Source organism: Pongo abelii, chromosome 5 (genome assembly GCF_028885655.2).
Source record: "Pongo abelii isolate AG06213 chromosome 5, NHGRI_mPonAbe1-v2.0_pri, whole genome shotgun sequence".
NCBI classification, from domain to species: Eukaryota; Metazoa; Chordata; class Mammalia; order Primates; family Hominidae; genus Pongo; species Pongo abelii.
In genome coordinates, this window is record NC_071990.2 from 47,776,437 (window position 1) to 47,801,905 (window position 25,469).

At 37.3% G+C, this 25,469-nt stretch overlaps 1 protein-coding gene across 3 annotated transcripts in view; it reads left to right on the forward strand.

The window, feature by feature from the left end:
- CD2AP (CD2 associated protein) overlaps positions 1-25,469 on the forward strand; it is a 150,760-nt gene that overhangs the window by 21,880 nt on the left and 103,411 nt on the right. For all 3 annotated transcript variants that reach the window (XM_054556810.2, XM_024247848.3, NM_001132276.1), the window contains 1 exon segment: positions 4,382-4,542. In XM_054556810.2, the coding sequence (XP_054412785.1) occupies positions 4,382-4,542 (161 nt within the window).

A 25,469-nucleotide genomic window follows, 5' to 3' on the forward strand; every position in this document is an offset into this window, starting at 1 on the left:
TTTAAGAAATTAACATTGATTTGTAATCTGTATGGACTCATGGCTTATTTTATTCGATGGGGTATATTCTTTTAATTTCATTATTTTGATGCTCAAAATGTCCTGATTTGGCCAGTAAGAACCCTTTTGATATCACTTCTGTGGGTCAGTTTGATACCATTTCCTTTTTTTTTGACAACTTCCTTACTTTCTGGCACAACAAAATGTTCCAGGCTAATCTTATACTTTTCCTGCTTAGCCTTGGAATTGGCCGTTTTCCTAAAGAGTCCTGATTCCTTTTAGTAGTAGGTGGTATTTATGAAGTCGTGGCATTTGGTTTGCTCATTACCATTGGAATGTTGCTGGTTTCAGGTCCATTAGTTGGACAGAGCTGGGGGAGGGGGTGTGTGTGTGTGTGTGTGTGTGTGTGTTGAATATATGTGTATCTGTATATACATACATGTATACATATATTTATATCTGTTTATTTCTCCATGTTACGTATTGAAAACTGTTAAGTTCGTGCTGATACTGCTTATTACAAATCAGTATCACAGGATTGAAAGTAGCTTTTTTCATATATGCTTGTAACTCCTTTCTCTGACATGGAGAAACTTGGCTTCCATTATCCTTCAAATATTTACAATTTGATTAGTCTCCCTGCATGTAACCATTCTCCCATCTCTGTTGTTACTCCACACCCTTGCTTACCCTTTCTCCCAGTAGTTTTTCAGTTTATGATGGGTCTTTCATGATCAACTATTGTCTGTGCATTTTAAGAGTAAATAATACTGGGAACTCTTTATGTGGGTAGGAGTTCAGAGTTTTTTGTTGTTGTTGTTGTTGTTGTTTTTGAGACAGAGTCTTGCTCTGTTGCAGTGGCGCGACCTCGGCTCACTGCAACTTCCACCTCCCGGGTTCAAGCCATTCTTCTGCCTCAGCCTCCTGAGTAGCTGGGACTACAGGCATGTGCCACCACTCCCGGCTAATTTTTTTGTTTTTAGTAGAGACTGGGTTTCACCATATTGGCCAGGCTGGTCTTGAACTCCTGACCTCAGGTGATCCACGCACCTCAGCCTCCCAAAGTGCTGGGATTACAGGCATGAGCCACTGCCCCTGCAGGAGTTAAGAATTTTATTTTGGAATTAGCAAGTCAGGAACTGCCCATTGCTTTGGGGACCTCTGCATTTCTCAGTATTCATTGCTCTGAGAAACCAGCATTCATCCATAATAGCTGTACTAGTTTCCCTAAGCTATTTTTTATTTTTTTTTTAGATTAACCCTTCAGTTTTTTGCCTCAGAAGGAAAGTGCCATACTATTTAGCATTTTATCTCATTGAATTATTGTGGTTGATATAGAGATTGAGTAATTTCTCTATTTTAGCCCTGCATGCCTTTCATGTGAGCCTACGTTTTCTGAATTTCTGGTCTTTTTGAGGTCTACAGAGCAGTTTGGTATTTCATTTATAGCTCCCTTAAGTTCTCTAGGCTTCCTCTTCTTGGCTTTATTAGCTGTGCATCCCCTTTCAGACATTTGTTAAAATTTCTTGCCGGGTCCCTTATCATGTTGGGATGTTTTCAGCTGTAAATAGAAATCCTGTCTAAAATTTACTTAAAAGTTAAGAAACTACTTCATTTAACGAATCTGAAGGTATTATAGTTAAAGGTGGTTAATCTAGCACTTTGATGAATCCAGCAAAGATCCAGGTTATTTTCATCTTTTTTCTCCTCCATGTTAATTAAGTATCCGCTGTTTTTCTGGTCTCAAGTGGTTATAGCAATTGTGGGTATCAAATTCTCATTAAAGAACATCCAGAGTCTGCAGGAGGCCATTCCTTCCTTGGTTTTTTTTTTTTTTTTTTTTTTTTTTTGAGATGGAGTCTTGCCCTGTTGCCCAGGCTGGTGTGCAGTGGCACAATCTCGGCTCACGGTAACCTCCGCCTCCCGGATTCACGCCATTTCTCCTGCCTCAGCCTCCTGAGTAGGTGGGACTACAGGCGCCTGCCACCACGCCTGGCTAATTTTTTATATTTTTAGTAGAGATGGGGTTTCACCATGTTAGCCAGGATGGTCTTGATCTCCTGACCTTGTGATCTGCCCGCCTCGGCCTCCCAAAGTGCTGGGATTACGGGCGTGAGCCGCCGAGCCTGGCCTGTGTTTTGTTTTTAAAGTCAAATAAAACCTTCCCAGAAGAAAGTTAGAATTCATTCATCTCAGCTGGGCATGGTGGCTTATGCCTGTAATCCTAGCACTTTGGGAGGGTGAGGTGGGAGGATTGCTTGAGCCCAGGAGCTTGAGAGCAGGCTGAGTAATATAGCCAGACCCCATCTCTATTAAAAAAATAAAAATAAAAAGAATTCCTTCATCTCATGCTTATTTGAAAACCATTCACTGTGTATGTTTAATTGTGTATATTTATTAACCTTAACTGTGATTAAGGTTGCTATACATAGACTATCTCTAGACCTTTGCCTCTTTGGCAGTTAGATATCCTGGCACCTACTCAACTGTAGTTGGCATTTAAACAAGGTTTTTCAGCTGACCTGATTGTACTTAGTGTCTGAGAAGTACATATCTAGACTAGTAAATATGTAGCTCCCTGGGGCTGAGAGAATCTTCGCTTGTAAACTACAGGGTCTCAAAATACTGAACAGAATTAAGGTTCTATGAGAAAGGAAGGAGGGGAATGGGCAATGTGGGAATGGCACTTGGTTTAACAAACAACAGTGTCTGGCCATACTCACTTTCCTTTTTTTTTTTTTTGGTGGTGGTGGTTGTGATTGTTGTTGTGGTTGTTGGTGTGTGTGTGTGTATTTTCTTTTTAATCAGTCTTGTAGGAGGAAGAAAAGATTAATGGGGATATGGCTAGTCTGCTATCTTGAGCAGGAAGGCTGTTATTGCTTTTTAAAAATTGAACCTTATAAAATATTAAAAATATGCTTATGTGATCCTGTAATCTAAAATCCTGTTATTAAAAGAGGTAAAATAAATACATATTAATCTTCATTTTAGAGTTTGTTTTCTGTTTTTACATACAATAGTAACACAAACTTAGTAGTTTAGAACCATATATATTTATTAGCTAATAGTTTCTGTGGTTTAAGAGTCTGGGCATGGCCAGCTGGATCCTCTTCAAGGTTGCACTGAAGATGTTGGCCAGGGTTGGGTTCACATTTGGGGCTCTACTGGGGAAGGGTCTGCTTCCAAGCTCATGTGTTTGTTTGTATCATTCATTTACTTTTGGGTTATTGAAGTAAGGGCCTCAGTTTCCTGATGTCAGTCAGAGACCTCCTTAAGTTGCTTGCTTGTGGCCCTCTCTATAGGTTAGCTTACAGCATAGCGGCTTGTGTCTTCAAAGCCAGCAAGGGAAAAAGTCCCCTATTAAGATGGGCATTACAGCCTTAAGTAATTACATACAATTCATTGTCTTTGTCATTATCTTTTTTTTTTTATTTGAGTCTGTTGCATAGGCTAGGCTCACTGATGCCTTGACTTCCTGGGTCAAGCAATGCTCCCAAGTAGTTGGGACTACAGGTGCACACTACCGTGTCTGGCTGGTTTTTGCGTTTTTGTAGAGACGAGGTTTTGTTGTGTTGCCCTGGCTGATCTCGAACTCCTGAGCTTTTTTTTTTTTTTTGAGACGGAGTCTCACTCTGTTGCCAGCCTGGAGTGCAGTGGCGCGTTCTTGGCTCACTGCAACCTCTGCCCTCCTGGGTTCAAGCGATTCTCCTACCTCAGCCTCCCAAGTAGCTGGGATTACAGGCGCCCACCACCACGCCCGGCTAATTTTTGTATTTTTAGTAGACAGGGGGTTTCACCAAGTTGGCCAGGGTGGTCTCCATCTCTTGACTTCGTGATCTGCCTGCCTCGGCCTCGCAAAGTGCTGAGATTAGAGGTGTGAGCCATTGCACCTGGCCTGAACTCCTGAGTTTAAGCGATCTGTCTGCCTCGGCCTCCCAAAGTGCTGGGATTATAGGAGTGAGACATTATGCCCTGCCATCATATTCTGTTGGTTAGAAGTCAATCACAGATCACATTGGCAGTCAAAGAGAGAATTACATAAGGACATGAATACGAGGAAGTGGGGATCATGGAGACCACCTCAGAGTCTATCTGCTACAAAGGATATGCATGTGATTGTAAGAGTGTCTGATGGCATGAATTATGCATTATTTTTCTTTTGAAGCTCCCACTTAATAGGTGTATTGTACTCTATATTAAGGTATTCAAGAAATTTGCTGATGTAGCCAAATATTTAAAGTAATTGAAATAAGTCTTGCTGATGTCTTTGTGGTATTAAATATTGTTGCTAAACAGATTCCTTAGTTTTAAGTTTATTAATATAATTTATAGTATTTTGTGAATTAGATTTTAGACATTTCGTTTTTTCCCCCTTTTTTAGTTGACTATATTGTGGAGTATGACTATGATGCTGTACATGATGATGAATTAACTATTCGAGTTGGAGAAATCATCAGGAATGTGAAAAAGCTACAGGAGGAAGGATGGCTAGAAGGAGAACTAAATGGGAGAAGAGGAATGTTCCCTGACAATTTTGTTAAGGTAAGTATTTTCAGTTAAATTTCTAGCTGTTGCTTCATAGGATTTAATCTTTAAATGTTAAGAAATAGATATACTTTTAAAATTAAAATGTTTTAGATAAATGTTTTCTTTGTAACATTTAAGAAAATAGAGTCCAAGTACCTCTATAATGGATATCATTGTTGCTCTGTGTCCTGCTGGATAGTAATCCTCTATGTATGTGTTTGTGTATATATGCTTGCATATGGTTGTGTGTATCTACCTGATTACTGATTGTTTTAAAATAAATAATAGTTTTCATTTGGGTGGCACTTAGTAATTTATAAAGCAGGCTTGCTGTATATATTCTCATTTGAGCCTACAGTATTCTTGTGAAATAGTTATGACAGATAGTAGCCCCATTTTAAATATCTTGATATTTAGATTGAGAGGTTAAGTGATTTTGTCCACTGTTGGTTAGCTAAGACAACAGACTTTGAACTGAAGTCTGGGACAGTTGCCTTGCTGGTCTTCTCATTGTATTTTGTTGCTTTTCCAACAACAAAATGCATTTGGTCATACTTTCTGTGTTTCAGCATTATAGCAGTTATCTGCCAAACTGTCTTCTTCAACTACTACCAAACATTCCTTTTTTAGTAAGTATGCTGGTTGCTCCTGCCAGAAAACAATCTTTAGGGCTCTTATCAATTACAAACTTATAAAATTCTCAGTAGTTTAGACAAGAAAAAAAAAGTAAAGCATATCTGTGTATTTACACATCAGTTATAATTGTCTTGTTTCTATGTATTAGTTTTCTTATATCCAGCTTCATTCCCTGGCCTTGTTAGATTATGAGCTCTTCTAGGAAGGTTAGAGTATGTATCTCATTTGCTTGTCCAGCTTGGACAGTAGTTGTTAGCAGAATACCTGCACAGAATGGATACATAGTTAATATTTATTTCTTGAATAAACTTGTGTTTATTTTAGTTGTGGTTTCACCTCCAAGTATGAAAACATACAGGTGTCTCAGTGTCCAGGAACCGCCATGGATACCAAAATATGCAGATGCTCAGATCTGTTATATAAAATGGCATGGTATTTGCATATAACCTATGCACATTCTCCCATATACTTTGAATAGTCTCTAGGTTAACTTATAATGCCTAATACAGTGTAAAAGTTATGTAAATAATTGTTATGCAGTATCACAATTGGTGAGTCCGCAGTTGTGGAGCCTGTGGATATGGAGGGCTGACTGTGTTTTATTCTGCTACAGGGGTACCTTGGAGATACTTGCAGGTTCAGTTCCAGACCACCACAATAGAGCAAATGTCATAGTAGAGCAGATATCTCAATAAAGTGAGTCACATGAATGTTTTGATTTCTCAGTGATGTAAAAGTTATGTTTACATTATACTGTATTAAGAGTGCAATAGCATTATATTAAAAAAAGCAATGTGGATACATTAATTTTAAAATATTGCTAAAAATTGCTAACGATCATCTGAGCCTTCAGTGAGTCACCATCTTTTTGCTGGTGGAGGATTTTGCCTTGATGTTGATGACTGCTGACTTAATGGTTGCTGAAGGCTGGGGTGGCTGTGGCAGTTTCTTAAGATGAGACAACAATGAAGTTTGCTGCATCAATTTGCTCATTTAGTGAAAGATTTCCCTGTAGCATGTGACGCTGTTTGATAGCATTTTACTCACAGTAGATCTTTCAAAATTGTAGTCAGTCCTTTCAAACCCTCCTTTTGCTTTGGCAACTAAGTTTATGTAATATTTTGAATCCTTCATTGTCATTTCAACAATACTCACCGTGTCTTCACCAGGAGTAGATTCCAGCTCAAGAAGCCACTTTCTTTGCTCATCCATAGGAAGCAGCTCCTCATCTGTTCATGTTTTAGCACAAGGTTGCAGTAATTCAGTCACATCTTTATGCTTCACTTCTAATTCTAGTTCTCTATTTTCACCACATCTACTGTTAACTTCCCCCACTTAGTCTTGAACCCTTCAAAGTCATCCTTTAGGGTTGTGATCTGTTTCTTCCAGACTACCATTAATGTTGATATTTTTACCTCCTCTCATGAATCACAGATGTTATTAATGGCGTCTAGAATGGTGACTCTAGAAACCTTTCCAGAAGGTTTTCAATTTACTTTGCCCAGATTGAGCGGAAGAATCACTATCTATGGCAGCGATAGCCTTACGAAATGTGGGCTGGAGTTTAGTGGGGCGATCTTGGCTCACTGCAACCTCTGCCTCCCAGGCTTAAGCGATTCTCCTCGCCTCCCAGTTCAAGCGATTCTCCTTGCCTCCCCTCGGATTACAGGCTCCCACCACCATGCCCAGCTAATCGTTTTTATTTTCAGTAGAGATGAGCTTTCACTATGTTGGCCAGACTGGTCTCAAACTCCTGACCTCGTGATCTGCCCGCTTCGGCCTCAGAAAGTGCAGGGATTACAGGTGTGAGCCACCGCGCCTGGCCAAAATGTATTTCTTAAATAAGAATACTTGAAAGTTGAAATACTCCTTGATCAATGGGCTGCAAAATGGATATTATGTTAGCAGGCATGAAAACAACGTTTATCTTCTTGTGCATTTCCAACAGAGCTCTTGGGTGGTCAGATGCATCATCAATATGCATTAGTATTTTCAAAAGAATCTTTCTGCAGTAGGTCTCAACAGTGGGCTTAAATTACTCAATAAACCATGCTGTAAATAGATGTGCTGTCGTCTAGGCTTTGGTTTTCCATTTATAGAGCATAGGCAGAATAGATGTAGCATAATTCTTAAGGACCCTAGGATTCTCAGAATGGTGAATATGCAATGACTTCCACTTAAATTACCAGCTGCATTAGCCCCTAGCAAGAGAGTGAGCCTGTCCTTTGAAGCCTTGAAGCTAGGCTTTGATTTCTTTCTACTCATGTTAAGTCCTAGGTGGTACCTTTTTCCAATAGAAGGTTTCATCTCCATTGAAAATCTGTTTAGCATAGCCATCTTCATCACTGATCTTAGCTAGATCTTCTGGTTAACTTGTTGCAGCTTCTCTGTCAGCACTAGCTGCTTCATCTTGCACTATTATGTTATAGAAATGGCTTCTTTCCTTGAATCTCATGAGCCAACCTCTGCTAGCTTCAAACTTTTCTTCTGCAACTTCCTGACCTCTCTGTATTCAGTGAGTTGAAGAGAATTAGGGGCTTGCTCTAGATTAGGCTTTAGCTTAAGGAAAAGTTGTGGCTGGTTTGATCTTCTATTTAATGACTCAAACTTTCTTTCTTTCTTTTTTTCTCGGGACGGAGTCTCGCTCTGTTGCCCAGGGTGGAGTGCAATGGCACGATTTTGACTCACTGCAACCTCTGCCTCCCAGGTTCAAGTGATTCTCCTGCGCAGTCTCCTGAGTAGCTGGGATTACAGGGGCCTGCCACCACGCCCAGCTAATTTTTGTATTTGTAGTAGAGATGGGGTTTCACCATGTTGACCAAGCTGGCCTTGAACTCCTGACCTCAGGTGATCCTCTTGCCTCAGCCTCCCAAAGTGCTGGGATTACAGGTGTGAGCCTGGCCTCAAACTTTCTTCATATCAGCAATAAGACTGTTTTACTTTCTTATCATTCGTGTGTTCACTGGAGTAGCACTTTTAATTTCCTTCAAGAACTTTGTCTTTGTATTTGCAACTTGGCTGTTTGGTGCAAGGGCCTAGCTTTTGGCCTATCTCAACTATCAACATTACTTCCTCACTAAACTTAGTCATTTCTAGCTTTTGATTTAAGTCAGAGATGTGTGATTCTTCCTTTCACTTGAATACTAGAGGCTGTTGTAGGGTTATTAATTAGTCTGATTTCAATATCATTGTGTCTCAGGGAATAGGGAGCCCTGAGGAGCGGGAAAGGGTAGGAAATGACCAGTTGGTGGAACAGTTAGAAGACACACAATATTTATTAAATTTGCTGTCTGACAAGGGCACAGTTTGAGATACCTCAAAACAATTAAAATGGTAACATTAAAGATCACTAATCACAGATCACCATAACAGATATAATGAGGAAGTTTGAAATATTGCAAGAATGACAAAAATGTAATATAGAGACACAAAGGGAACACATGCTGTTGGAAAAATGGCATTGATGGGCTTGCTTGACACAGTGTTGCACAGACCTTCAATTTGTAAAAAAAAAAAAAAAAAAAAAAAAAAAAATTCAATTATCTGTGATGTGCAGTGAAGCTAAGTGCAGTAAAACGAGGTATGCCTGTAACTGTTTTCAGAGGTGGAGTAACTACACTTTATATTTTGTCTCTTGAAACAACAGAGAGAGGCTATAGTAGGGAATTGAATATTTAGAGCAAGGTCACTTTATTTTTTGTTTTATGAATTTACTTCTTTTTTTGATCTATAATAGATTGTCATGTGGATACCATGGAAACTGAAGTCAGAATAACTGGATTTAAATGCAGTCAAGTTCCAGCTTTGCCCTTTGCTGGCAGTGTGGTATTAGACAAATCACATAATTTCCTTGTTTTCTCCACTTTAAAGTGGTATTTTGACGGACTACAGTAAGATGGGCTCTAATACATTTTTTTTTTGTGAAGAAAAATGCGTTTTTAGAGAAAATTTATTGCAGTTATAGAACACCAATTTCAAAAATAAGTTAAAAGTTAAATACAAAGCATTTATATAGTTCTCTTGAGTGTATGCTAATGTATATTTGTACTGTTAGGAATGATTTATCATGGAACTCCATTTTGAAATACATTTTTCTTTCCTGTTTCAGTATAACTAATACTAGAAATTAAATTTAATGAAATGCCTGCTAGCAGAGTATAACTAATACTAGAAGTTAAATTTAATGAAATGCTTGTTAGCAGAGTATATAGTTTATGAGTATGGTAATAGAGAAAAGTTTAATCTGGGATTAAAAATTAACCACAGGTTACTAGATTATAGTCAGAGACAGCAGTATGAATTTATGTTTAGTTAAAACTTGTACAGGTAGATACAGGAATGGTTTTGTATATATATGTGTGTGTGTTTATATATGTGGGTTAGTGTGCATACACAAATATATGTATTCGTCAGCTCCTATTGCTGAGAGGGCCTAGAAGCAGTGATACCTCAGTAGCCATGAGTACATCCAGTGCCCAGATCTTGATTTCCAAATACCATTCTCTAATAAAAGGAAGGGCTCCTTGGAGAAATGACTGATTCTAGTGTTTGGGGTAATGAAGATACAAGATAAGCCTGGCGCGTGTTGTGGTGGCAGAAAATTAAGTGGTTAAAAAAACAAAAGGTGGGCCTGTGTCAAAGGGACTTAGAACCCAACCTGAAGGAGCTCCCAATATCTAGAGCTGGAACATTTTGAGCAGCACAATAATCTAGTATTTGATTTTTATGTAAAATACAGCATAAGTATACATAAGTCCATACTGATATAAATAAATGGTTGAATAAATAAACGGGAGAAAGGATAAATTGAAACAAAAATTCCAAGTGATAATTCTAAATACTTATTTCCTTTTCCGCACACCCCCCTCTCTCCCTTCCAAAAGCTTTCCTCAGGTGTGGAATAGACTAAAGGATAGATGGGGCCGGGCACGGTGGCTCATGCCTGTAATCCCAGCACTTTGGGAGGCCGAGGTGGGCAGATTACGAGGTCAAGAGATTGAGACCATCCTGGCCAACATGGTGAAACCCCGTCTCTACTAAAAATACAAAAATTAGCTGGGCATGGTGGTGTGCACCTGTAGTCCCAGCTACTCAGGAGGCTGAGGCAGGAGAATTGCTTGAACCCGGGAGGTGGAGGTTGCAATGAGCTGAGATCGCGCCACTGCACCCCAGCCTTGTGACAGAGTGAGACTCTGTGTCTCAAAAGAAAAAAAAAAAAAAAAAAAAGGAATAGATGGACAGGGAAAAATAGTAGCTTAGTAGCTTTTAATGGAGAAACTTTGCAAATACTGCCTTTACCAAGTGATCCAGGTTAATGTCACCAGTGATAGGTTATGTTGATACCATGTATTCCCTTCACCTCTGTGGTATTCTTCCCCAAAGTCCATGATCCTGGCTGGGGAAAACCTCAGACAAACTAAATTGAGAGACATTCTACAAAATACCTGACCAGTATTCTTCAAAAATGTCAAGGTCATGAAAAACAAGGAAAGACAGAGAAACTGACATTGACCAGAAGAGGCAAAGGAGACATAATAACCAAATACATTTTGGTTTCCTGGATTGGATTCTGGAACAGAAAAAGGACATTAGTGGAAAAATTGATTAAATCCATATACAGTTAGTAGTTTAATAATAATGTACCAGTGTTAATTTCTCAGTTTTGAAGTGGAATGTGATTAGACATGCTATTAACATTAGGCAAAACTGAATTAAGAGTGTGGGAACTTTCTACTACCTTTGTAACTCTTCTGTAAATCTTTTTATTCCAAAGCAAAACTTTTATTAAAAAAAAAAATTACCCATAGGTAATCAACAGCAATGGATAATACACAAATTAATAAGGTAGTTGGCTTTATCGCTTCAGATGTGTATGTTAAAATTCAGGGGAAAGCTGTAATTTAAAATTCACTGTCCATTTGAAAATAACCTTCCTATTGGGACATTAAGGTGCATGTTCATCCTGGCTAACACAGTGAAACCTCGTCTCTACTAAAATACAAAAAATCGGCTGGGGGCGGTGGCTCACACTTGTAATCCCAGCACTTTGGGAGGCTGAGGTGGGTGGATCATGAGGTCAGGAGATCGAGACCATCCTGGCTAACACGGAGAAACCCCATCTCTACTGAAAATACAAAAAATTAGCTGGGCATAGTGGTGGGTGCCTGTAGTCCCAGCTACTCAGGAGGCTGAGGCAGGAGAATGGTGTGAACCCGGGAGGTGGAGCTTGCAGTGAGCCGAGATCGTGCCACTGCACTCCAGCCTGGGCAACAGAGCGAGACTCCATCTGAAAAAAATATATATAAAATAAAATACAAAAAATTAGTCAGGAGTGGTGACATGCGCCTGTAGTCCCAGCCACCCGGGAGGCTGAGGCAGGAGAATCGCTTGAACGTGGGAGGCGGAGGTTGCAGTGAGCCGAGATCGCACCACTGCACTCCAGCCTGGGTTGCAGAATGAGACTCCATCTCAAAAAAAAAAAAAACAAACATAAAAAGGTGCATGTTATTTTGTAAATCTGTGAATATGGAGTGTGGATGGTGGAACTAGGCTTCTTGTAAAAAACTCATGTCCCTGTTACTAATTCAGATAGCTATACTGAAGAACAATGATAGTCAAATTGGGCTGGAAGATGAATGGAAATGCCAAATCGTTTTTGTGGCTTATTGTGAAAAACTTTAGACACCATAAGTTTGTTTTGTGACAAACTTATGCCCATTTCATTGTCCCTTTGCAGTGTGTTTGTCTTCCAGTTTTAAAAGTATTTTACAAAGGATATTGAACACAAGGATCTATGAACTTAATGTACAGAATATTATCATTTTGCCATCTTGCTTCAGTGTTACTTTTTAATAAAGACAACATTACAGATGAAGTTGAGTTCTCATCACCTCTTTCTTATTTCTCTTCCTTTGCAGGACCACCTGTGTTCTTAAGTTGTATGTATCTTTTAGTCCATAGTTTTACACCTGTTTGCCTGTGCATAAACAAATAGTATTTTGTGTGATTTAGACACTTACATAATTGTTTCACATTGCACCTTTTCTTTATATTTAATGTGAGATTTCAACATGGATACATAATGTAGTTGCATCTGTTACAAATGGGTTTTATAACACTAGTTAGCTTATAGGTAATTAGTAGAGGGAAATGATGTCAGGACAATGAGAAAGTGTATTAGTTTATTTTCTAGGTAAGAAGAGCGGTAATAAAGATTGTAGGATTATGATTTCAGCAAGAAAAGGGAAGCAGCTTGGAGTTTTTTTGAATCTGAATACTTTTTTTTTTTTTAAAAGTAACCATCTGTATCTCTAAGGGTATCTTCCTCAAAGTTTACAGTTCTGGCATTGAGGGCTCTTAAATCCTGGTGCTCACCTTCACTGTCTCAGCATCCATAAGCCAACCAACATTCCCACTTAATTGTTTTTTGTTTTACATTTTTAATAGCTACTGAAGAATTCCTCAGTCATGACTGCTTGGGCAGTCTAAGTTATTGCCTATCTATGTAGGTTCTAGTTATCATTTGTTTTCGTTTATAGTGTTGAGGTCCCAAACTGCATAGGTTTTTGCATAAGTTTAGAGTGGTCTGCAAACTCTATTTTTTATATAGTCACTGGTATTTTTAGTGTTTGATTTTGAAGTTTTCACATAATAAGTGGTATTTCAGTGTTTTTTTTCCTCCCAGAATGTAAAGTGTTTAAGACTGCACATACAGTATTATAGGAGAGACACCTTTACTACTAGTTACTTTCTAATCTCTGCATAGTATTCCATTGTCTGGCTAAGTCTTACATATGTTTTGGATATTTAGGACTGTTTTTCAATTTTTAGCTAATAAGGAATTTTTAGGTATTAGAACTTCAGTAAACATCTTTTTTGGGGTATGTGTACAGCTGAAGATTTGCTGACTCCTAGGGTGTGCACATGTTCAACTATACTAGATGTTGTCTGATTTCTTTCTCAAGTAATTATACCAATTTAAAAACGTCTGATACCATCAGACTTAAAAAAAAATTTTTTTTGGGGGGGCTAACCTTACAGATGTACGGTAGTATCCACCATGTTGTGGTGTTTCATTTTCATGATTACTAGTGAAGCTAGGCATCTTTTCACATTTCAATTCCTTGTGTACAGCTTGTTCAGGATATTTCTTCTATTTTCCCTTTGAGTTCTTGTTCATATTCTAGTTAATTTCTAGTAGTTCTTAATGTATTTTAACCACTAGACTTTTGTCTTCCTTCTGCTTATGTGTCTTTTATTCCTCGTAAATGCTTTTTTGACTTGTCTAAGTATAAACAACTTTACCATTAGTTGTAAAATTTTCATTTTTAGTATGTCATTAATCTTTTTTTGTGTTTAGTATGATTAAATGTTTTTCACTTGGAAAGATACGAATAGTCTACTTCATTGATTTTTTTTGAGTCATTTCATTTTTATTTTGTAGCTACAAATCATAAACTATACCTCATTAATTTGTTATGTTTAAGAAGTAAGCTAAAACTGAGGAGAAACTAGGCTAACTTAGCAGATATTACTACATTCTTAACTTCAATGTTTTAGACTAAAGTAGAGAATAAAGATTTATTTGTGAGTGTAACTTTGATTCAGTATCAATGCCTTGGCTAGTTCATATTTGGCACTTGGTCGTTGGAGTTGCTACTTTGTAATTGAGATAAAACAAAATAAACACATTCCAGTAAACAAATGCTTAGTTGACTATGACATATTTTGGGGTGCGGTGAGAAGAATCTTTCCCGCAATTTGTTTTATTGGGGGAAATTACAGTGTAAAACAGGATAAATTGTAATGCCTTACATGACTGAATGGCAGACGTGATAAGATGATAGGTGCTACAGGATCTTTGAAAAAATATCTTTCAGAAAGGGGATTAAAAGTAAAACTAGGCTGGGTGCAGTGGCTCACACCTGTAATCCCAGCCTTTTGGGAGGCCAAGGCAGGTGGATCACCTGAGGTCAGGAATTGGTGACCAGCCTGGCCAACATGGTGAAACCCAGTCTCTACTAAAAATACAAAAATTAGCCAGGAATGGTGGCACGCACCTGCAATCCCAGCTACTCGGGAGGCTGAGGCAGGAGAATTGCTTGAACCCAGGAGGTGGAGGTTGCAGTGAGCCAAGATCACACCATTGCACTCCAGCCTGGGTGACAGAGTGAGAGTACGTCTTAAAAAAAAAAAAAAAAACACTAACACTGAATTGGTTCTTAAGGTAGAAGGTTATAGGAGTACTGAGTGCATTGTAGGTCTGGCAAAGGTATTAGATAATTTATGGTAAAAAGATAATTAGACTACTTTGGCTGAATGAAAGTTTTCATATGGGGGAGTAATGGGATTTAAGACTAAAAGCATGGGTTAAAGTAGGGGGTACAGTATATTTTGAAGATTGCTTAAAGATATTTAAAACTATTTAATAAATTAATCTGAATGAGAAGGAAAGGTTTTCCAGAAGAGAGAGTTGGGGCTATAAAGTATAATAGAGATCAGAGTGCTACGTTGAGAGTGGAAATGAAGGGGCTAGATAATAGGCTAATAACACTTTATATCTGTGTGAATACTTTGCATATTCACATACGTTATCTCACTTTATTCTCATGTCTTTGAAAATTAGGTATAGGGAATGTGTCAGTCTTACCCAAAGTCTTGCTGGTAATATGGGCTAAAGACTTGATAGTAGTTAACTCTATGGCAGGCCAATGCCAGGGCTCTTTTTAGATGAAAAAATGCATCTGTTGTATGTGCTAGTTATTAGAGAAATGTGATCATTCTGTAACATCCTGTGCTTTTGAGGCTGTAAGCGCAAGTGATATAAATCCTAGTCAGTGAAATTTTCTAGTAGCATCAGCATAGTTGAAAGATCTTAGCATTATAAAATTAAAAGTGCTTTTGATCACTTTCAGATTTGACCCTGGAAAAGGAAAAAAAAAAAAAATCAAACTGTTTTCTCAAATTGCAATTTCATGGAAGTAAATTTTTTTTTTTTAAAACTAAACTCAAGAAATTTCAGAAGAAAGACATTTGACATAAAGGAATTTCAAAGACTAAAGATGGGATGCAAAATACGTGGGAAAAAAAGTAAAAATACAGGTAATTAGAAAATGAAGCTTGGCTTGAAATGCATAGGTTTGTAGATAACTTTGTAAAATGGATTTAATCATTGTGTTCTGCCTCCATCCCTGGAAATTTTGCTGAAAACCAAGATTTTATTATACAGTTTAAGGAAATTAGGAAGTTCATTTTGTAAGTCAGGATAGTTGACATTGTGGTACCAACATCAGAATCTCAGTGGTGGCATAGCACAAGGAAAGACTACATCCTTTCATGCAAAGTTTGTTTGGTCCAGCTAGCCAAGTCTCTGTGCTGCTTTTCATGTGGCGGCACAACCTTCTGGGCTGCTTTAGTCTTGTGGCAAGTCCCTGTCAATTTGTGCTTTTGTAATTTTTGAGGACAGAGCAACAGAGCATAGAAAATCACGTTCCAGTTTTAAATGCTTCCCTCTGGAAGTGGTACATATTACTTTTGCATTTCATTGGCCACAGCAATGATGTGGTCATGTGTACCATCAAAGGGACAGAAAAATATGATCTTGCTTTATATGCAAAAGAAAAGTAGAACTAGAGCATTAGTAATGCCTATCACACCAAGTATATGTGTTGACTGGTACTCATGAAGGTCTTTTGATGATGTGCAATGGATGCTTTGTTTACCTGATTTTATAGCTTCTGGATTGAGAGAAGATCCTGAATTGGTTAGAATTGGGCAGTAATACTGGAACAGAAAGTTAGAGATGACACCAGATAAAATAAATTTTCCCATTTATATACTTCCCATTTTTTTTTTTTCAGTGTGAGTGACAAATGATGTTTTAGTTTGCTGATGAAAAGTTAGAAAACAGGACAGCGGAGGCTGAGATTTTTAGTTTCAGAGTAATTGAGATGTAAATAGGAAAGTCATGGGCAATCAACTGTTTTTATTAAAGTTAGATCATAGCATATGATTTTATATTTAGTGCAGCACTTCAGTGTATATCAATTCTGTAGTTTTTTATTTCTGCCAATATGGGTTAGTTGCTGATAGTTGTCCCCTCCAAATCTCATGTTGAAATGTGATTCCTAATATGGGAGGTGGGGCCTGGTGGGAGGTGATTGACCCATGGGGGTGGATCTGTCATGAATGATTTAGTGCCATGCCGTTGGTAATAAATGAATTCTCACCCAGTTCACTTGGGATCTGATTATTTAAAAGAGTTTGGAACCTCCCTCCTCTTTCTCTTGTTCCTGCTCTCACTATGTGATGCGCCTGCTCCACTTTCTTCTTCTGCCATGATTGGAAGCTTCCTCAGGCCCTCACCAGGAAGAGATGCTGGAGCCATGCTTGTATAGCTTGCAGAACTGTGAGCCAATTAAACCTCTTTTTTTTTTTTCTTTTTTTTTTCTGGAGGCAGTTTCTTACTCTGTCACCCAGGCGAGAGTGCAGTGGTGTGATCACAGCTCACTGCAGCCTCGACTTTCTGGGCTCAAGCGATCCTCTCGTCTCAGCCTGACAAATAGTGGCGACTACAGGTGTGCCACCATGACTGGCTAATGTTTTTTCTAGTTTTTGTGGAGGTGGGGTTTGCCATGTTGCCCAGGCTGGTCTTGAACTCCTGGGCTCAGGTGATATGCCTGCCTTGACCTCCCAAAGTGCTGGGATTGCAGGCGTAAGCCACCGCGCCTGGTCCTAAACCTCTTTTTAAAATAAATTACCCAGCCTCAGATACTTCTTTATAACAACACAGGAACAGACTAATAACAGTTGCCAAGTCTTCATGATATTTCTTTATCATCTTTTAGATCTTTTGATGGATATAGACAATCTGGTATATAGTTTAGGTATTTAGACTTTGGAGCCTGCCAGACTTGTGCCTCCCTGGGTAAGTTATTTAGTATTTATGAGATTTTTACCACCACCTCTATCTGCTGAAAGAAGGGATATTAATAGTATTTATCTTACAGTGTTATGAGTATCCAATGAGATGATGCATTAAGCGTTTAATCTAGTAGACTTCGCTTACTGAATTTAATGTGTTGTGATCAGCATTTTACATAAATAAGATGGATTGAAGTGAAGTTGAATAGAAAATGTCAGTTTATCCCTCTAGGTAGAATGGTTAAATATTGTTTTGTAAAACTTTTGTGTCAGGTGTTGTTGGGGGAGGTTCTGAGTGTGTGTCTTTAAGTGTGTTTGTATATGTATATATACTGGGGTTGTTACAAAGGATTTCCCCCCTTTATTCTGAGGAAAATGGGAGACTTCAAAGAGAACAGTGAAATGATCAGATTTGGATTTAAAAAATCAGAATACTGAGTTATGATTTACAGAATAAAATACACCCATTTTAAAGTGTGTTTCTGTGAGTTTTGACAAAGGTAGATACCTATGCAGCTAGCATAACATTAAGATATTAGAACATTCATTAGCTGCAAAAGTTTATGTTCGATTGCATTTGTGCCTTGCAAGCTAGTGGCAACCACTGATAATGCTTTTTGTCACTCTAGATTAGTTTTGCTTTTATAATAATTTAGTATAATTAATAATGATTGTCTTTTTTGTGTCTGCTCTCCTTTGCTAAGAAGTATTCCATTTTGTGTATACCACAGTGTTTATCCTCTTTTTACCTGTTGATGGATATTTAGATTGTTTTCAATTTCTGAATATCAGGGGTAAAGCTGTCATAAACATTGATACATGCCTCTTTGTGTGAACATATATTTTCATTTCTTTTGAGTAATACTTGGGAGTGGGATTGCTGGGGTATATAAGAAACCGCAAAACTGTATTCTGAAGTGATTGTCCCATTTCACATTTCACATTTCCATCAGCAATGTATGAATGTTCTAGTTGATGTACATCTTTTTAAAAATCAACCATATGTCCCTTTTTGCAATAGTTGTGACAGGCTTTTCAGTTTTATTTAGATAGTGGGTCTCTTCAGTATTCCTGAAAAGAGTATGAATTCCCCAGGTACCCTCTGTTGTGGTATTTTTTAGAAAGAGACGTGGTAGTACTGTGGCATATCCCTCCCTACACTCTGTCTCTTGGTGTTCCAATTCAGTTGTTTTATTCTTATCTATTTGCCACTCATTTATTTATTCAGATATTTACTGAGGTTCCTTGCGCTAGGACTTTTTATAGGTGGCAAGAACACAACTGTGAATAACACAGATAACTTCACTCTTTTTTAATGAGTTCATATTCTAATGGTGGGGCAGACAAATATGCAAAAGAATAAATGAATAAGATAAAGTTAATTTTTGATAGCCATAAGCACTTTGAACAAAAGTGCTTGGGGAGGTAGAAAATGACATTGATAAGTTGGGTGGTCTAGAATAATATCTCTGACAAGATTTGGCCAGTAAAACACAGGAGAATGCAGAGTACATAAGGAATGAATTCCCTTTGAGAAGGATCCCTGAAATTAGACAAAGTAGGCTGCATGTGATGGTTTGGGTTTCTAGCTACTCTACTAGAGCGACTTCAGGGAGAAGATAATTTGGCGTTGTGACAGGAGTATGGCCTTTGGAATCAGGATGTGTAGACCTCTGTTTGACTTCTTTTGATCACCGTGCCCTTGCCACTATATCCACACAAGTACCTGTTGTGTATTCTTTCTGAAGATGCTTCACCCTAGAGCATGAGTTTCTTCCTGTGTCAAAGCAGGGAACTCACCTGTTAGGATTGTTTGGTAGCAATTAGATTTTGTGTGTCTATTCCTTGTATGTAGATATATAGTGGAATTTATTATTTCATCCTGTTATTTTCTTGCTCAAGAACTGCCCATTCATATCTGAAAGGAGAAATTGGAGAAGAAAATCACCTAAATTATAAAATTAGTCAACAAATTTTTTTGAATACCTATAATATGGCAGGCACTGTTAAGTATTAACAATAAAATAGGGAAAAAGGCAGAACTTTTCTAATTGCCCTTTTAAAAGAAGTTAGTAGTTTTCAAGGAAGGAGAAAAATAAAGGAAAATAGTTAAAATGAGAAAATGTGGAACTAGCAGTTAGCTTGATTAGTCTATTTGCTTAAACTAGATAGTAAAAACGATTTTAGTGTGTTAGGATTTGAGTATAATTTCTAACTTCTTAGGGCAAAACAAATTTTGTTAGGTCTTTTCTGTGGAACTAAAGTCTTGTATTTAGAAAAATTACCTGTGGAAATGATCTTTTTTTTGTTGAGTCCTTTGGAATGGAAAAAAGGTAGTTCATTTTAGGTAAGGGGCTAAATTGACTATGGAAAGTTGTTTCAGTTACTGAGACTGGGGATAAAGCAGACATCTCTGGGGCCTCGTTATTAAAAGCTGAAGATTTGTGTTCAAGTCCTGGTAGAAGTATTAGTGGTAAAAATTTTTCTAACAGTCAATATTGGTTGAGGACCTTGGATCTAAATATAAGCTTTATTTTCCTAAAGAGGAAATCTGTGCTGAAAAAAGTGAAATGAGTTGTGCCAAAGTCCAGTGCCTCACTTGGTCTCTGTTGACAGTTGTTGGGAGGGGCTCCCCACTGTGTTTCCACTGATACCCGCCTTGGCTGGAGAGGCAGATATACTTCATTAGTGTTGTCCATATGGCCTCCGCTGACAGCAGGGGGAAGGAAGGTGTGGTTTGTTTTCACCTAGTGTGGAGGAAAGTCCCGGCTGTATACTTGCCCTTTTCTGGTAACCATGCAGCTGGTGGGTGGTGGTTAGGGGCGAAAATGAGGTCTATGGTGGTGATTGGGTTGCCTTATTACAGCCTGATGAGGATGGAAGTCTAGGTTTCCTACTTGGTCATTGCTACCATGGGCAGGACTGGTGCTACAGTTTTTTTTTTGGTTTCTGTGGTGTTTGTGGCACAGTGGTTATTGTCTAAGAGCTCTCTGTCTTGCCAGTCTGCCTGTTTTCCTGGTCATTTGGCTAGGGCTAACACTAGTGGGCTTTTCTTGAGTTTTGTTTTCTTCTTCTCTGCTTGCATTGGCATTTCTATGTTGCAGACTTCTCCAGTACCTAGCCTGGGATATAGGCAAAAAGAATATTAGTGAACTCACTGCCATGTTGTTCCTCAGATTCTGAGGAACTTGCCCAGTTCCTCAGTTCCCTGGCTGGTCTGCCTTCTTTTCAAAATTTAGTTAATTATTTATTTTTTACATATGTAAGGTCCAGAGCTTTAAACTATATTTAGCAGGAAGAATAGGGAAACACCTACTCCATCTTTCTGTAAGGGAAAATCTAGATGGTGATGCTTGTAATGCACATCCATAACAGTTGCTTATCTTGCTCATAAGTAAGGTTTTTACTCAGTCTAAATACTCATAATTATAAAAGTTCTTTTCTATTAGAAATGGCATAGTAGGCCAGGCGTGGTGGCTCACACCTGTAATCCCAGCATTTTGGGAGGTTGAGGCGGGCAGATCACCTTATGTCAGGAGTTTGAGACCAGCTTTGCCAACATGGTGAAACCCCGTCTCTACTAAATATACAAAAATTAGCTGGGCGTGGTGGCGGGCGCCTGTAATTCCAGCTACTTGGGAGGCTGAGGCAGGAGAGTTGCTTGAACCTGGGAGGTGGAGGTTGCAGTGAGCTGAAATCGCATCACTGCACTCCAGCCTGTGTGGAGTGCACTGCACTCCACTACCTTTTGCATTCAGCAAAAAGGTAATAAACATAGTTGATACCCTTTAAGTTATGACTTGCTTCTGAAGGTTAAGATAACACATGAGATTTAAGGTAACTCTCACGCCTGTAATCCCAGCACTTTGGGAGGCTGAGGCGGGCAGATCACCTGAGTTCTGGAGTTCAAGACCAGCCTGACTAACGTGGAGAAACCCTGTCTCTACTAAAAATACAAAATTAGCTGGGCTTGGTGGTGCTTGCCTGTAATCCCAGCTACTTGGGAGGCTGAGGCAGGAGAATTGCTTGAACCTGGGAGGCGGAGGTTGCAGTGAGCCAAGATCACGCCATTGCACTCTAGCCTCGGAAACAAGAGCGAAACTGCCTCAAAAAAAAAAAAAAAAAAAAAAAGAAAGATAACCTAACAGAGCAAGTGACTAATTGGAGACACTGAATAATTATTGGTGGACTCTGTTCACTGCTGAGTTTCATATAAAACGGTGCGGAGTCTGATCACCTGAGGAGGCTGGGGAGGAGCAGGTGAGGAGGACTACTTAGAAGGTGCATTTGGTAGTGAATTTTATAAGCGCCAGAGCACAGAGTCATAGAAAAAGTGAGAAATATCAGCGGAATGGTATCAAAAGAGAAGGTTAACAAAGTATTTTTATTCGCTGTACTTAAAAGAGTATTAGCAGGACAGTATTTGTTGATAAGGGGATTCAGTCTGTGAACAGTGAAGCAGTTTGTTTTTGTGAGCTTTGTAGTGATCCTGGAGGTGGTACTACTTAACTGTACAACCTGTTACTGTTATAATGTTTTTATTTTGCTGCTTTAAAAAATAAGTGGATATGTTAACAGAAGATGTCTCAGGTGCTGGTAAGTGAACTGCTGTTACTTACATTTTTAAATTTAAATGAAATTTTGATCCCTTTTGAAGACTTTCTTGACCTTGATATAAAGTGTTTTAGACTTTTTGATATAGTCAGGAAGAAGAAAACAAAAATTACCCAGTAAGTTTTTCAGGAAGCTGGCAAATGAATAAAAATCACTCAGATGTTTTTTCTTGGTTTCAACCTAAATTTCTAGCAATTTTTTTCTCTTCATTTAGAATAAAGATTTTTTAAAAATTAGTTTGAAAAATTGTCTTTTATTTAAAAATGTTTATTTTCAGTTTATTTGCAGATTTCCATAGTAAATATAATGTAAATTATATTTACATTAAATCTTTAAATATAATTAAAATCTTTTTTAAAGCTACTTGAAAAATTAGCAATATGAAGAATAAGAGATGTATGTATGTATGTATATAGCTACTTTGGAAAGTCTCATTGATTAAAAAAAAAAACATTCTTTTTTTAGAAGGATGCTGATTTAGTTTTTGACTGTTGTTATTCCAGTTTTCATAAGAAGAAATATTTAAGTAAAGGAAATGACAATTTGGTGTTATATGGTGTTATAAAGGTTAAAAATCTTTTACTTTATGAAACTGTGAGATCTTTTGGATGGATCTCAGTGATATTTTCCAGTATTTATAGAAATGTATTGGCGACTTTAATAGAACACTTCAAGAGCTAGCTTTATAATAGTTCATTTAGAGAACATTTTGATGTTTGATTTACTTTCATTAATTGGAGACAGATTAAGGGAGAAAACCTTGCAGATATTGGAATATTAAATGGAAGACAAGTTTACTTGCTAATTGGGAATTGTAATGAAAATGGTAGATGTTAATTAGCTTGACTGTAGTAATCATTTCACTATCTACACATATGTCAAAAGATGTTGTATACCTTAAGTATATGCAATTTTTATTTAGAGAAAAGAACAGATCTCCATTTCCACTTGCGTTGAATATGTTGCTTAAGCAAGAAATAAATCTTCATTGAAAATAAGTAAAAATAAAAATAAAATATGATTGAAAGAATGCCAAAGTTGATTATAATTATTGATGATACATCATAGTATGTTTTCTGTTACTGTTAAAGCATTAACTATTTTACACGCATATTAAGAGTAATTCATTCTGTGACTTATTTTAGATAATACTATTCTGAATTTCACATAGACTGTATTCAGTGAGTTGGAGAAATACTTTATACAGGTAATACTAGAAAATATATATAAGGATTTACATTTGATAAAGTGTACTCACATAGCATATGTGTCTTTTTCCAAATGCCCTATAACAATGTGACATAACACTGTTATTTGTAGGTACAGCAAATCTTTTATTTTATTTTAAATCACAGACATATGTCGAAACAAAAGTCAAAGCAATATAGAAGTATCCATTGTGAAAAGTACCTTTCTTTCTTTATAACCCTCCCTCAGCTTTCTTCCATGTTTAGAAATTTGGTAGATAGCTTTAAAGACTGTCTCCTATAAAACAAATCTTTTAAACGGAATTATTTGTACCATTTCCCCCTTTTACATACTATTCTTCATACTGTAAATAGAAATTCAAGAAATTCAAGACATTATTATATATAAACCATGTTAATGTTTGCCTTGGACTTAATCTGGAAAGTTACATTCTCATTTTTTCCCTTTAGGAGTTAATGCATTTTGTTTCGGCTAAGATATTTCAGATTGGTCACTACTGTAGAGATAAGGTAAACCAGGTATCAGGAAAGTTGAGTGCCAGAGCTGGGCTTCTGGGATATCTCCTGCTCTTGCTCCTTGGACCCAGCACGACTTACCTGCTGTGTCACTCTCATCTGTGGCCTCAAGGACTCTAGCATCCTTGAGAAAGAATTTCCCATGTAAGCCTGATGTTTTTTCAGTTAGAAGAAATTGTAAACACATTAGCCCTCGTTTTCTTGCAGTTCTTATTCTTAAACCCCTTCATCTAGGCCTGAAGGTGGAAATGACATTTTTTAGATGAACAAAACTATTAGGAAAAATGTGACCATTATAAAATATTGGGTTATTTTCAGTTCATTTCAATCATTGTGGTATGTCTGAAAGAATGAGTAAAGAGAAAAGTTCTTAAGTGTTTTTTTCCACTGTACTTCACTTGGCTCTCATTTACATTCCTGGATAGAAAAAAGGAAAGGAGTAGGATGCCATTGACAGTGAATTTATATAACTTCCCCCACCCCATTTCTACTTTTGCCTTCTCTAAATACAGGAGGAATAGTTTAAATAGGAAATTCCTTTGTCCAAAATGTAGAGAGCAATTGTGTAACAAAAAGCATAGTAGAGGGGAGAAATTTAGAAACTTTCAAAGTAGTCCTGCTATATCTGTCATTTTTGTTTTCCTTCCTGATTTTGATCTATTGACACTTAGACGATATGTATTGATTTCATATTAAGGACATTTTTTCTTGTTGGTCATTTTTCTTTGAACTTAAGCGCTTTAGTGAATATCCAATTTAATTTAATCACAATAAAAAGGAAAATCAAATGACTTTAAGTAGTTTTTCCTGGATATTCCTTATATGTTATTACTTATATTAAAAAAAAACAAAAATACTTCAGGAGTATGGTAGGCCATTTTGTTAGGTTAAAATCTAAATCAGTCATTTCTAGACTATTTTTTAAAATGTAAGCCTAAAATTAGTCAGAGCTAAAGTAGTTGGCAGTATATATCAGATAAACATTTAATTCTTATTTTCCTTATTCTCTGGTAATACCACTTTTTCATATTGTGTGATTATGCTTCTGTAAAGTAGGAGATACTAATTTTATATACTTCTGGAGATCCTGAATGTTAAATTAAAAATAATTAAGTATATTCCTTAGATTTTAATTAGCTTAAGCGGAATTATTACTGTGTTTAGGAATTTGGTGATTAGGTAACCTGCCTGTTTCGTTTGAGAAATGAAATGAAGTTCTTGACTTCTCACCTGGTTTTTATTATTCTTTGCGACCTTTGAGTCTATGGAATACAAGTAAATTGCTTTCTATTTTCAAATCATGATAATGGCCACAGCCATGATTAGATAGCCAGATTATCATATGGACATATTACAACATGAAGGAGTGGTTTTTGAATTTTGTTGATTATCTTTTTAGTTGTTTGTTTTGGTTAATACAATCAAAATTATGTATCTTTGATTACCTTAATAGATGAAGAGTAGATATACACTTTTAGCTTCCCCCACCATTTGCATATGTATTTCAGTTTTTATCCTCTTGTTGTACTACCTGCTGTTTATCTATGAAGCAAAACCAATCAGTATAGCACATTCTTATCTATATGGAGATTATCCATATTATATTTTTTCTTGGCAAGTTTTTTATTGACATTACCTATTGTGCAGGTGGCTTCCCTCATTTGAAGTATGAAATTCAGGGTTTTTCAGAGTTTACTTTGACTGTACATGATTGCTTTCCAAGTGAGGACTCTTTTTTACTACATCTCCTGAAGTCATTTTCCAAGTCAGGAAAGGCAGTGATGTTGGTAGGAAATAAATACTGCAATGTTAATATGTATGCTATTTCCTGGCTCTTTCGGTAAAAGTGAATGAAGGGCAGAGGAAGGAATAAACACTGGAAGCCTTACTAATACCTTAGGTACTAGGTAAATTTTGCTATATTAGATAAAATTTGCTATTGAAATGGATAGCCAAAGAGTAGTCTGGTAGAGGCACTGTGTTTCCAGAAACTAGGGAAAAGAGTAGGTTGGTGAGAGTATATGTATGTGTTTCCAGTAGTAAGGG